The 14,709-nt window shown below is 39.3% G+C and overlaps 1 protein-coding gene across 1 annotated transcript; it reads left to right on the top strand.

The window, feature by feature from the left end:
• Window positions 1–4,222: 4,222 nt before the first annotated feature.
• Window positions 4,223–14,432, top strand: LOC307264081 (myosin heavy chain, fast skeletal muscle-like; the record flags this gene model as incomplete). Its single annotated transcript, XM_080045391.1, has 39 exons — window positions 4,223–4,429; window positions 4,505–4,648; window positions 4,747–4,903; window positions 4,997–5,024; window positions 5,105–5,204; window positions 5,322–5,414; window positions 5,498–5,561; window positions 5,643–5,741; window positions 5,836–5,939; window positions 6,061–6,199; window positions 6,346–6,464; window positions 6,733–6,882; window positions 6,973–7,143; window positions 7,242–7,542; window positions 7,667–7,737; window positions 7,843–7,930; window positions 8,065–8,182; window positions 8,258–8,381; window positions 8,499–8,635; window positions 8,717–8,972; window positions 9,056–9,298; window positions 9,377–9,553; window positions 9,632–9,777; window positions 9,875–9,965; window positions 10,057–10,446; window positions 10,558–10,684; window positions 10,773–10,891; window positions 10,977–11,173; window positions 11,307–11,490; window positions 11,614–11,779; window positions 12,187–12,311; window positions 12,547–12,855; window positions 12,935–13,138; window positions 13,223–13,348; window positions 13,442–13,612; window positions 13,698–13,802; window positions 13,893–13,988; window positions 14,110–14,241; window positions 14,348–14,432. 39 exons carry the CDS (start codon window positions 4,223–4,225, stop codon window positions 14,366–14,368), a joined length of 5,799 nt encoding a protein of 1,932 aa, XP_079901517.1. The 3' UTR covers window positions 14,369–14,432.
• Window positions 14,433–14,709: the final 277 nt, after the last annotated feature.

The following is a 14,709-nucleotide window of genomic DNA, read 5'->3' as shown; positions in this document are numbered from 1 at the left end:
CCAAAGAATATGCAACCTCTGTGATTCTAATTGTGTTGGAGATGAATACCATGTACTTTTTGAGTGTAAAAATGTGGATGTAATGTATTTTAGAAAAAAGTATCTGCCAAATTATTATGTTTATTTTCCATCCATGACCAAATTGATTTCACTTTTGAGGGCAAGTAGGCCAGGGGTTATTGTTAAAACAGGTGCCTTTTTGAGAAATGTTTTGCCATTGTTTAAGTGATGTTTTTGTTTTGTTTTGTTTTGTTTTGTTTTGTTTTTCCTTGCCGTGCACCATTGTTTTGTTTTGTAATGATTTCAGTTGAATTGTGTGCTCCATGCCATGTGCTATGGCCGTGAGCCGTAATTAATAAATAAATGAAAAAAAATAAAAATAAGATTGTTTTATTATTGTTAAATAGGGCTGTCCCTTTTTATTTGAAATTTGAATATTCGTTCGAAGGTGGGGCGAAAAGTTCAAATTCGAACTGTAAATTCCAGTTCGATACTGTGTGCTGCAGACTCATGCGTATCAGACCATTCAAAGTAGTTTCCATTTTCACGTTTCAAAGGAATAATACCAGAAAGGGTAAATCAGTTAAAGAAAAACTGTCTACTAAGAACAACATTGGAGTTGCAATGATACCTCCTACAATTCATTCACAGTTTTGTAAACTTATATAATATTTTTCGATTTCATAGTAAAGGCATGTGAGGAAGCATTATGAAAGATTATTGAATAATTGTTTCACATTTAAATAAAAGGATAAACATAGAACAGAAAGGCCAATCAAATCGATAGAAAGCGGTGTGGGTAACATTTGTGTAACAGCTAGTTTAATCACTTCCTACAGTTCATTCACAGTTTTGAAAAGTTAAATAAAGCCATTGTTACATCAAGATGCTGCTGCCACTGGGAGAGACAGTGGTGGAGCCGGAGGTTACTTCATCGCTCCTGTAATTACAAGACAAGAAAATGTATGTTGTGAAGATGTATTATAGTTATTTATTCTATAGTACTTCTTCTTCTTGGTCTTCCAACAGGTGCATTTCCTCAGGACGCCCACTATATATAAAAACGTGTAAGGCCGTAAAGTTTGTCCGTTCTGAGCTACTGTAGAAACATGGAAACATTACCCCTACATAGCCTATTTGTAGCTCACACATAATGAATGATATAATGCAAAAACAATAAGTAATAGCATGGTTTGACAATATTGCGATTAGAGCTCTCAAATGTGTTATTTTTAAATGTCTGGGAAAAAAAAAAATTCTTGACTATAGCTGTTTACAATCTGTCTGTCTGTCTGTCTGTCTGTCTGTCTGTCTGTCTGTCTGTTTGTGTGTGTACAGACCTGTAGACTGATAATATCGGCGTCACAGCCGGTGATCTCCTCCTTCAGCTGATCTTGAGGGAAACCTTGCCAATTTCTCTTGCCAAGCATGAAACTAACACTTGGATGGAAATTAAGTCATATAAGTTTACTGGGGTTGTGGTTAGGCTCTTAAAGCACTAGCACAACTGAATTGTGTGCATGCATCAGTATCTGTTTTGATGAAAATAAAAGCATTTTGTTCTATTCTGTGCATCAGACAGACAACTGAAAAGTGCAGCTAAAACATTTTATTCTAACACAGTGTTACAACTAGGGCCACTGGGAAATTGGCAATTTGGAGAAGTATAAATATAAATTAAATATGTTCTACAAGTATAAATCATGTAAAAAAATATGTATAATATATATAATTGCTTTCATTTAATGGAAAGCAGGAAATGGAACTTCAAGACTGAAATCCTAAATGTAAGAATGAAATACTAACAACACTGGATTAAACAGATGTCAAATGATTTAGTTATCCACACCACACCACATTCAGCATTGGGTTCCATATTTAACTCATGCTGCATAAGCAAGCCGGATTACTGAAAGGAGCCAAAGATATGTCAGCGTGGCACTGTGTACATGTTATGTGTTTTCTCTTTTGGAGATGAGGTTACTGTTATTAAAACCAATAAATAATGACTGACCAATCTGTCTGCTCTGTCTGTAACAATCAACTACGTTTAGTTTGTGTGTTCACACTGAAGGTGAAGCAATGTTTCACCCTTTGTCATTTTCAGGAATTTGACCAATTTGTGTTTGCAGTGTTGTGGATGAGTAGTGAAACTAGTAGGTTTGCAGTGACTTGCTGGCAGTTCAGTACTGTACAGACATGTTTGCATAGTGAATTAAGTACCAACAGCACTTGATTACATAGATGTCAAATGATTTAGTTATCTACACAACATTTGGAACTTGGTTCCATATTTAACTCATGCTGCATAAGCAAGCCGGATTAAATAAAATATGTGTCACTGGATATGGGCAATTTGGAGAAGTTTAAATATAAATGATTTATGTTCTACAATTATAAATCATGTAAAAAAAAAGGAAATGGAAATTCAAGGCTGAAATCTAAAATGTAAGAATGAAGTGCTAACAACACTCGATTAAACAGATGTCAAATGATTTTAGTTATCCACACCACATTCAGCATTTGGTTCCATATTTAACTCCTGCTGCATGAGCAAGCCGGACTACTGCAAGGAGCCAAAGATGTGTCAGTGTGGCACTATGTTCATGTTAGGTGTTTTCTCTTATGGAGATGAGGTTACTGCTCGTAGACATGTTTACATAGTGAATTAAGTACCAACAACACTTGATTACACAGATGTTAAATGATTCAAATCAAATACTGTACTTAATAATTAATCACCAAAATTCAAGATGTGTCAGTGTAGCACTATGTTCATGTTAGGTGTTTTCTCTTTTGGAGATCAGGTTACTGTATAAAACCAATAAAGAATGACTGACCAATCTGTCTGCTCTGTCTGTAGCTAGTAGCTGTTTACTGAACATTTTTCATAACAATCAAATAAGTTTAGTTTGTGTGTTCACACTGAAGGTGAAGCAATGTTTGACCTTTTGTCATTTTCATGAATTTGACCAATTTGTGTTTGCAGTGTTGTGGATGAGTAGTGAAACTAGTAGGTTTGCAGTGACTTGCTGGCAGTTCAGTACTGTACAGACATGTTTGCATAGTGAATTAAGTACCAACAGCACTTGATTACACAGATGTTAAATGATTTAGTTATCCACACCACATATCGCCTTGGGTTACATATTTAACTGTGCTGCATAAACAAGCCGGATTAAATAAAAGGAGCCAAAGATGTGTCACTGGGATATGAAACAACCAAATCAAAAGGGAAATTCAAATACTGTACTTAATAATTAATCATGAAAATTCAGAAATGTTTATATTCTTTGGCTCTCGGGCCAGTGAAAAGCTTATCTACTGGTTGGGAAAAATATTAAGTGGAACCCTGCTGGGACATGGGCAATTTGGAGAAGTTTAAATATAAATGATTTATGTTCTACAATTATAAATCATGTAAAAAAAAAAGGACATGGAACTTCAAGACTGCAATCCAAAATGTAAGAATGAAGTGCTAACAACACTCGTATAAACAGATGTCAAATGATTTTAGTTATCCACACCACGTTTGACATTTGGTTCCATATTTAACTCATGCTGCATAAGCAATAAAGATTATATAAAAGGAGCCAAAGATGTGTCAGTGTGGCAGCCGGACAGAGCAGTGTGTGAGGACCGTAGGTTACCCCAGCTTGTGGTAAGTGTGTGTTTCCTCTCTGGAGATTTTCAAAGTAATCACTATTTGATGAATTTGTTTAAAATATGAAGTAATTACTATATTTCTTAAACATATATTGCCAAACTTAAACCAATATCTGAATATATGGATTATGTTTTCAACAGGATTGAGGAATATAAAAGATTTTTCACGGAGAGAGAGGGTCAGGTATGAAACTCTTTTAACTGTCTTAAATGTGTATATACTTTGTGTGAAACATTTCATTTACTTGTTATTTGCCTGGTTATTGTTCATCTTATTACTATCAACTCAGTCTAGAAAATATTTAGAATGGGCTAATGTTAAGTCTTTGTAATGAAGCAGGAACATCAGTTAGATGGATAGATAGATAGATAGATAGATAGATAGATAGATAGATAGATAGATAGATAGATAGATAGATATATTTGTTTGTTAATGTATATTATTCAGTTTAACTTAGTTATTTTAGTTTGTCATGTGACTTGAAGTTATTAGTTTAAAAAAAGATGAATAGGAATACTCAAATTTTCAATTACCTTACAGAAGTAACCAGCGACCATGAGTACTGACGCTGAGATGGAGGCTTACGGCAAAGCTGCCATTTACCTCCGTAAGCCAGAGAGGGAGAGGATTGAGGCTCAAGCCTCGCCCTTTGACGCCAAGACTGCCTGCTATGTGGAAGATAAGGTGGAGTTGTACTTGAAAGGACAAATTCTCAAGAGGGATGGTGACAAAGTCACTGTCAAAGTCTTGACCACTCAGGAGGTTAGTATCATAAAGTAAAAGTAATCTAGGAATGTTTTATGATCAGTTCTCATCGTGACAAATGTCTTGTTCCAGGAGGTGGTAGTTAAAGAATCACAGGTCACTGCAATGAACCCTCCCAAGTACGACAAAATTGAGGACATGGCCATGATGACCCATCTCAATGAAGCCTCTGTGCTGTATAACCTCAAAGAGCGTTATGCAGCATGGATGATCTACGTAAGACAATCTGCCTAATGAGAAAAGAGAAATGCTGAAAATGGCTACACTTGTATGAATCTTAAAGTTAACTGTTGAATCTCTATGGTTACTTTCAGACCTACTCTGGGCTGTTCTGTGCCACTGTGAACCCCTACAAATGGCTCCCAGTGTACGATGCTGAGGTTGTAAATGCCTATAGAGGCAAGAAGCGTGTGGAGGCTCCACCCCACATCTTCTCTGTCTCTGACAACGCTTATCAGTTCATGAATACTGGTAAATTATAACAACTCTAATACAAATTACCATTTTATCAGGTTTCACTTGCAAGAAAAACACAGTAAATTCCGTTGTTTTTATTTCTAACAGATAGGGAGAACCAGTCTGTCTTGATCACGTAAGTTTCATATTTGTTGACTTTGTTTACAATGATTAAATACTTTGAAGAGATTCTTATAAGTCTATGTCTATCCCCAGTGGAGAATCTGGTGCTGGAAAGACTGTGAACACCAAGCGTGTCATCCAGTACTTTGCAACAATCTCAGTATCAGGCGGACAGAAGAGGGACGAGTCAAAGGTGTGATTATGTTATTGTATGAGTATAATTCAGTCTTATTTAAACGTGATATCTTTCAATGGAAAATAATTATAATAATAGTAACTTTCTGGTATCAATTCTCTATTTAAATTACAGGGGTCACTGGAGGATCAGATTATTGCAGCCAATCCCCTGCTGGAGTCCTATGGTAATGCCAAAACTATTAGGAATGACAACTCTTCTCGTTTTGTAAGTACGGAGGGATTTTTATAACATATACTATATAAATTCCACATGTGCCGGGACATTAAATATCCCTATGTTCCAAACAGGGTAAATTCATCAGAATCCATTTCGGCAAAACTGGCAAACTGGCTAGTGCTGATATTGAGACATGTAAGTAACAATCCTCAGAGAGCATACAAATGTCTTTAATTGCGAGTTGGCCAGGCTGTGACAAATGAACAATGTTTGTAGATCTGCTGGAGAAGTCTAGAGTGACATACCAGCTTTCTGATGAAAGAGGCTATCACATCTTCTTCCAGATGATGACCGGCCACAAACCTGAGATAGTTGGTAAAAGATTGAGTATATGCACAAAGTTTTTTTTTCTTATTTAATTTGCATGCCTGACAATGCATTACATTTTTCACAATTCTTTGATCTCCAGAAATGTCCCTCCTCACAACCAACCCCTACGACTTCCCCATGTGTAGCATGGGTCAAATCACCGTGAAGAGCATTGATGATAAAGAAGAGCTGGATGCCACTGATGTGAGTGAACTTCAATTCAAAATATTGGCATTTATTATGAGCAGTAAATGCAACATCAGAACTGCTCTTTTAAAATAAGTTTCTAAATTGATTATTGTTTGGACAACTCCTTTGAAAATAGAACGCTATTGATATCCTGGGCTTCACTCATGAAGAGAAGCTGAGCATCTACAAGATGACTGGTGCTGTGCTTCACCATGGTAACATGAAATTCAAGCAGAAGCAACGTGAGGAGCAGGCTGAGCCTGATGGCACAGAGGGTGAGAATTTCATGTTAGCTCAAAGTGCATAGCTTATAAACAACAGTAGGCCAAATACATGTCCTAGTCACTAAGGTATCTGTCATGATGGACAATCACTGTCACATACTGTATGTATTTACTGTAAATCTCTGAAATATTTTCAGATGCTGACAAGGTTGCTTACTTGCTGGGTCTGAACTCCGCTGACATGCTGAAGGCTTTTTGCTTCCCCAGAGTGAAGGTCGGAAATGAGTATGTCACCAAGGGACAGACTGTACCTCAGGTATTCAAGATATACTGTTTAAAAAAAACATTTTAACTTTAAGAAAAAGAAAACTGAGAAGTGTAATCCCTCTTCGTTTAGTAACATCAGATGCCGTGTGTGAATTAGCTCTACTTTTATATTGGTTTATTAACAAATAACATTGAGTAAAATATGAAAGTGTTTTCCTTGATTCTTTCGTTTTATCTCACTGGAAGTAGTTCAAAAATACCAGCAATCCATCATTTTGACTGAATCAAATCATATATTTTCTTTGTTTTTTCTTCAGGTGATGAACTCAGTGCCTGCCCTGGCCAAGTCTATCTATGAGAAGATGTTCTTGTGGATGGTCGTTCGTATCAACCAGCAGCTGGACACTAAACAAGCAAGACAGTACTACATTGGTGTGCTGGATATTGCTGGCTTTGAGATCTTTGATGTAAGATTCATTTTCAAAAAATCAGCAGCCTTTGATTTCCGAAGAATTATTGTGGTGTGGAAGATATATTGATTATTTGTCCCCTCACAGTTCAACACCATGGAGCAGCTGTGCATCAACTTCACCAATGAGAAACTGCAACAGTTCTTCAACCACACCATGTTTGTACTGGAGCAAGAGGAGTACAAGAAGGAGGGTATTGTCTGGGCGTTCATTGACTTTGGCATGGACTTAGCTGCCTGTATTGAGCTGATTGAAAAGGTAATGATTCCATTTTGAAATTAAATGTATTTGTTCTGTTGGTCTAAATTAGACAACATCTAGCATTTAATGACATACCTCTTCCTGCTTTTTTCAAGCCCATGGGCATCTTCTCCATCCTTGAAGAGGAGTGCATGTTCCCCAAGGCCTCAGACACTTCCTTCAAGAACAAGCTGTATGACCAGCATCTTGGAAAGAGCAACGCATTTGAGAAACCAAAGCCAAAAAAGGGCAAGGCTGAGGCCCACTTCTCCCTGGTGCACTATGCTGGTACCGTGGACTACAATATCGCTGGCTGGCTGGACAAGAACAAGGATCCACTGAACGATTCCGTTATCCAGCTGTACCAGAAGTCCCCAGTTAAACTGCTGTCTGCTCTGTATCCTCCTGTTGTTGAGGGTATGATATTGACTTTAGCAAACTAAAACGTACTTTCACTGTATACGTTTATAAGAGCAGCATGTGTTCATGTACATTTTATTTATTGTTCTAACAATACATGTCTACTTAAAATCGTCAACAGAGGTTGGCGGTGCAAAGAAGGGAGGCAAGAAGAAGGGTGGTTCCATGCAGACTGTGTCTTCGCAGTTTAGGGTAATGTTTAACACTGTACATTATAGTATCAAATTATATCTCAGTTTATACCAAAACTCACAATTGTTGCACTTTCTGACATGAGTTACCATTTTGGATCTACAGGAGAACTTGGGCAAGCTGATGACTAATTTGAGGAGCACCCATCCCCACTTTGTGCGCTGCCTGATTCCCAATGAGTCAAAGACTCCAGGTACATAGAGAACATAATATATTACACATTTGTTAGTGTTGTTGATATGTTTTATTTCACTCACTGTGTGCTGCTCCAACAAGGAGACTTACTAATTATTTCAAAGATGTAACTAAGAAATGTCATTTGTATAGGATTGATGGAGAACTTCCTGGTTATCCACCAGCTCAGGTGTAATGGTGTGCTGGAGGGTATCAGAATCTGCACAAAAGGTTTCCCAAGCAGAATCCTCTATGCTGATTTTAAGCAGAGGTAACTTTTAACAGAAGTTTGATGTAGAGTATTAAATGAAAATACTCCCACTGACCATTTACTCTCATTAAAAAGGTACAAGGTGCTGAATGCCAGTGTCATCCCCGAGGGCCAGTTCATTGACAACAAGAAGGCTTCAGAGAAGCTGCTTGGGTCTATTGATGTTCCTCAAGATGAGTACAAATTTGGACACACCAAGGTAAGAACCTTGCTTTCCGTATGTTACTTACGTGAGTTGGTATGGAATTTGTTAGTTTTAAAGGGTATTCACTATGTACTTCATCCTATATTAATTCAATTGTATTTCATCATTCAGGTGTTCTTCAAGGCCGGACTGCTGGGTCTCCTTGAGGAGATGAGAGATGAAAAGCTGGCAGCTCTGGTCACAATGACTCAGGCTCTGGCTCGTGGTTATGTCATGAGAAAGGAATTTGTGAAGATGATGGAGAGGAGGCATGTTAAAAACAATCAATTCTGAATAATGGTACGGAAATTACAAACAACACTTCCATAACAGCAACTTCTTCTCAACAGGGAAGCCATCTATACAATCCAGTACAACATCCGCTCATTCATGAATGTGAAACACTGGCCATGGATGAAGGTGTACTACAAGATCAAGCCTCTGCTGCAGTCTGCTGAAACTGAAAAGGAGCTGGCTAGCATGAAGGAGAACTATGAAAAAATGACAACAGACCTGGCTACTGCCTTAGCCAAGAAGAAGGAACTGGAGGAGAAGATGGTGTCCCTCTTGCAGGAAAAGAATGATTTGCAGCTGCAAGTAGCATCTGTAAGTAGACATCAACCGACTGTTTTACTTTTTTAAGTTTTTCAGAATTGATTGTTAACCTCTATTTTCATGAAATTAATTAGGAAGGAGAGAATCTGTCAGATGCCGAGGAGAGATGTGAAGGACTTATCAAGAGTAAGATTCAGATGGAGGCCAAACTCAAAGAGACAACCGAGAGACTGGAGGATGAAGAAGAAATCAATGCAGAGCTCACTGCCAAGAAGAGAAAGCTGGAGGATGAATGCTCTGAGCTCAAGAAAGATATTGATGACCTGGAGCTTACCTTGGCTAAAGTGGAAAAGGAGAAACATGCCACTGAGAACAAGGTTTGAAAATATGAATATTATATTGCAGGTCAAGTAACATTAGAGTATTACTATTTAACATCTTTCTGAAAAACATAGGTGAAGAACCTTACCGAGGAGATGGCCTCTCAGGATGAGAGCCTGGCTAAGCTGACTAAAGAAAAGAAAGCCCTTCAGGAGTCTCATCAGCAGACTCTTGATGACCTTCAGGCAGAGGAAGACAAAGTCAACACTCTGACCAAAGCAAAGACCAAGCTTGAACAGCAAGTGGATGATGTAAGTTTACAAATTCACTTTCGAGTGGCAAAGCAAAATTTTTCATGAGCATAATTTACAACTTATATGAATGTTCAGCTTGAGGGTTCTCTGGAGCAAGAGAAGAAGCTGCGTATGGACCTTGAGAGATCCAAGAGGAAGCTTGAGGGGGACCTGAAACTGGCCCAGGAAAGCATCATGGATCTTGAGAATGACAAGCAGCAGTCTGACGAGAAAATCAAAAAGTACGTTTCTTTGTGAATTTGAACAAAAACCTGTCTTTTGAATGTGGTGTTCCACTGCTTGAACTCTTACCATGAACTCTATCTATTAATCTCACAGGAAGGACTTTGAAATCAGTCAGTACCTTAGCAAGATTGAGGATGAGCAGTCAATGGGTGCTCAGCTTCAGAAGAAGATCAAGGAGCTTCAGGTGACATATTGTCTTACATAAAACATACCTCATCCATTTTGTGTTTATGAAGCGAAAGTTCACTGAAAGGCAACTCACCTACATTCAACAGGCCCGTATTGAGGAACTGGAGGAAGAGATTGAGGCTGAGCGTGCTGCTCGTGCCAAGGTTGAGAAGCAGAGAGCTGACCTCTCCAGGGAACTTGAAGAGATCAGTGAGAGGCTTGAGGAGGCCGGTGGTGCAACTTCTGCTCAGATTGAGATGAACAAGAAGCGTGAAGCTGAATTCCAGAAGCTCCGTCGTGACCTTGAGGAGTCCACTCTGCAGCATGAAGCCACTGCTGCTGCTCTTCGCAAGAAGCAGGCTGACAGCGTTGCCGAGCTGGGAGAACAGATCGACAACCTCCAGCGTGTCAAGCAGAAGCTTGAGAAGGAAAAGAGTGAATACAAGATGGAGATTGATGACCTCTCCAGCAACATGGAGGCTGTTGCTAAAGCAAAGGTACAAATCACATTATTGTTTAAAAAAAATCCAAAGGAGAATAGCAAAATAAGGTAATTCATCTTCTAGATAAAAATGACTTCATGATCTGATCTCTGTTTTCCTCATTAGGGAAATCTTGAAAAGATGTGCCGTACTCTTGAGGACGGACTTAGTGAGCTGAAGACCAAGAATGATGAAAATGTTCGTCAAATGAATGACCTTGGTGGACAGAAAGCACGTCTCCTGACAGAAAATGGTATGTATAAGTAATCAGTCGATGGAGTGTTGTGTATATTTAAGCAAAATAACACAAAATAATGTAGCATGACATTTTTTCACAATAGGGGAGTTCAGTCGTCAAATTGAAGAGAAAGAAGCTCTTGTGTCCCAGCTGACCAGAGGCAAACAGGCCTTCACACAGCAGATTGAAGAGCTGAAGAGACAGATTGAAGAGGAGGTTAAGGTAAGAAAAAGCTAGGTGTGTACAAATCAAATTCATGTGTGATATTCAAAAAACTTTGCAAACTGAAAATGATTTCTTACACCAGGCCAAGAATGCTCTTGCCCATGGACTGCAATCAGCCCGCCATGACTGTGATCTGCTGAGAGAGCAGTTTGAGGAGGAGCAGGAGGCCAAAGCTGAGCTGCAGCGTGGAATGTCAAAGGCCAACAGTGAGGTGGCTCAGTGGAGATCTAAGTATGAAACTGATGCTATCCAGCGCACTGAGGAGCTTGAGGAGTCCAAGTGAGTACAATTCAAACAATTAAATGGCTAGAACGATTGTAATGTTAATCTTGTATCTAAAAATATATAATTATATGTAGTTCATTCATGAACTAGTTTTTCACAAAGAGATGAAATGCACCTTTTCAAACAGGAAAAAGCTTGCCCAGCGCCTTCAGGAGGCTGAGGAGCAGATTGAGGCAACAAATTCCAAGTGTGCTTCTCTGGAGAAAACCAAACAGAGGCTCCAAAGTGAGGTGGAGGACCTCATGATTGATGTGGAGAGGGCTAATGCTCTGGCTGCCAACCTGGACAAGAAGCAGAGGAACTTTGACAAGGTACCAACACTCACTTTGTTTGTCCCAGCCATAGCAACAATACAATATGTAAATATTTATATATGCTTTTTATATTACCATTTACTAAATGACCAACTGATCTGTATCAATGGTGTTATTCAGGTCTTGGCAGAGTGGAAACAGAAGTATGAGGAGGCTCAGGCAGAGCTTGAGGGAGCTCAGAAGGAGGCTCGTTCTGTTGGCACTGAGCTCTTCAAAATGAAGAACTCCTATGAAGAATCTCTGGATCATCTGGAGACAATGAAGAGGGAAAACAAGAACCTGCAGCGTGAGTTTTTGCGACATTATATTCTATTCAACACATGGTGGTGGTAGGATGGCCCAGAGGAAAGGTGGCCGACCAGTAACCATGAGGTCGCTGGTTTCATCCCCGGCACCGGACAGGGGGGTGTTAGTTGTAAAATCAACAGAGGCTGGTATTACGTCTACGGTGCCCACCATCTCTACCACGGTGTCCTTGAGCAAGACAATTAACCCCAAACTGCTCCAGGGGCGCTGTACTTCAGCTGACCCTGCGCTCTGACCCCTCCGAAGTGTGGTAACTTGAGAAGGGATATGCGAAAAGACAAATTTAAACGTAACCATTGACAAATAAAAGTAACTTCATTTAACTTAATGGGTGTTTTAGAATGAAGCATCCATATTTCACATATAAACACATGCATCTTTCTACAGAGGAGATCTCAGATCTGACTGAACAGATTGGTGAGACTGGCAAGAGCATCCATGAGCTGGAGAAGTCCAAAAAGCAAGTGGAGACCGAGAAGTCTGAAATCCAGACAGCTCTTGAAGAGGCTGAGGTACATTTAAGAGGAGATCTTAAAAAAAGAATTCCATTATAAACCATCATTGACAAACATATATAAACGCTGTCCAGCCGAGCTGACTCTTTCTTTCTTTCTTTCTTTCTTTCTTTCTTTCTTTCTTTCTTTCTTTCTTTCTTTCTTTCTTTCTTTCTTTCTTTCTTTCTTTCTTTCTTTCTTTCTTTCTTTCTTTCTTTCTTTCTTTCTTTCTTTCTTTCTTTCTTATCATTAGGGAACTCTGGAACACGAAGAGTCTAAGATCCTGCGTGTCCAGCTTGAGCTCAACCAGATTAAGGGTGAGGTAGACAGGAAGCTGGCAGAAAAAGATGAGGAGATGGAGCAGATCAAGAGGAATAGCCAGAGGGTGATTGACTCAATGCAGAGCACACTGGATTCTGAGGTCAGAAGCAGGAACGATGCCCTGAGGATCAAAAAGAAGATGGAGGGAGACCTGAATGAGATGGAGATTCAGCTTAGCCACGCCAACCGCCAGGCAGCTGAGTCCCAGAAGCAGCTTAGGAATGTCCAGGCACAGCTGAAGGTATTGTAAGACACAGGCGTTGTTACACAGTGCTCAGTATAACTAAATGTTGGCATTCATTTTGATATGTTTTCACTAGGATGCACAACTGCACCTTGATGATGCTGTCAGAGCACAGGAGGACTTCAAAGAACAAGCTGCTATGGTGGATCGTAGGAATGGTCTCATGGTAGCTGAGATCGAGGAACTTAGAGCTGCTCTGGAACAGACAGAGAGAAGCCGCAAAATCGCTGAGCAGGAGCTGGTGGACGCCAGTGAGCGCGTTGGACTTCTGCACTCCCAGGTGAACACTTTTTCAACATTTCTCCACTAATTTACAAATCTAAATATTTGTCAGGCAAGTGATAACTTATTTCTGATCTTTTAGAACACAAGTCTTATTAACACCAAGAAGAAGCTTGAGACTGACTTGGTCCAGGTCCAGGGTGAAGTGGATGACACTGTTCAGGAAGCAAGGAATGCAGAGGAGAAGGCAAAGAAGGCCATCACTGATGTAGGTTTACATTTCACGCGTTCTTAATTTTAGTTTTAAAAAGAAAGAGAGGTGCTTTTTCCAGACATTTCTCATTAACATTATTTCCTCTAGGCTGCTATGATGGCTGAGGAGCTGAAGAAGGAGCAAGATACTAGCTCCCACCTGGAAAGGATGAAGAAGAACCTGGAGGTCACTGTTAAGGACCTGCAGCACCGCTTGGATGAGGCTGAGAACCTGGCCATGAAGGGTGGCAAGAAGCAGCTCCAGAAACTGGAGTCTAGGGTAAGAAATTAATGATAAGAGTTTGTACAGCTGAAGCAAGACTTTGAAAAGTTTCAATACTTTATGTCTTTACTGTGTTCTATAGGTGCGTGAGCTGGAGGCAGAGATTGAGGCTGAGCAGAGACGTGGAGGAGATGCTATTAAGGGTGTCCGCAAATATGAGAGGAGGGTGAAGGAGCTTACCTACCAGGTACAACCACATTAAGATTAAACATGTAAACATCTACTACATGTATATCATTGAGAACATTTTACCATGCAAATTTTATTTGTATAACAGACTGAAGAGGACAAGAAAAACGTTGCCAGGCTGCAGGATCTGGTTGACAAGTTGCAGCTTAAGGTTAAAACCTACAAGAGGCAATCTGAGGAGGCGGTAAGGGACAACATATACATTTTTAACACTAAAAACTTGATGTTGTGTCAGATTTAACATACACATAGAAGACCTTGGATCTTTTTGATATTCAAAAAAGTCCATTTCTATCTTACTCCAGGAGGAGCAGGCCAATACTCATCTGTCCAAGTGCAGGAAGGTTCAGCATGAGCTAGAGGAGGCTGAGGAGCGCGCTGACATTGCAGAATCCCAGGTCAACAAAATGAGAGCAAAGACCCGTGACTCTGGCAAGGTAAATATACAACTGCGTTTTGGCACAGAAAAATACATTTTAAATTAAAAAGTACTTAACATGTATTTTGTACCTAATCAAACCCTTTGTTATTTGTGTGTTTTAGGGAAAGGAGGCGGCTGAGTAAACCACTCCAGCTAATGGGCTGATAGTTTCTAATCATATAATATGATGTGAAATGAATGATACCGCAATAAATGCATTTGATCTTAAATTACTATTTGTGTCATTTTGATCTCATATTGTGTCTTCAAAAATAAGCAAATGTCAGTTTTGTAACAATTCATATGAAGGTCAATATGAAACAAAGATCATTCTGTTCCAGCTATATGGGGGTGCTGAATGTCTGATTATACATGGATTTGCTTGGATTCTCCTAATTCATCATGATACATCACCTATTATAGTATAACTATCAGCCTATTATACTGGTAATAAAGATTTGAAACCAGCTCAAGCTTTTAACCA

The sequence above is a fragment of the Ammodytes marinus genome (assembly GCF_949987685.1).
Source record: "Ammodytes marinus genome assembly, chromosome: 2".
NCBI classification, from domain to species: domain Eukaryota; kingdom Metazoa; phylum Chordata; class Actinopteri; order Uranoscopiformes; family Ammodytidae; genus Ammodytes; species Ammodytes marinus.
Note: the sequence above shows the minus strand (reverse complement) of the source record. Positions and strands in the feature narration are given on the sequence as shown.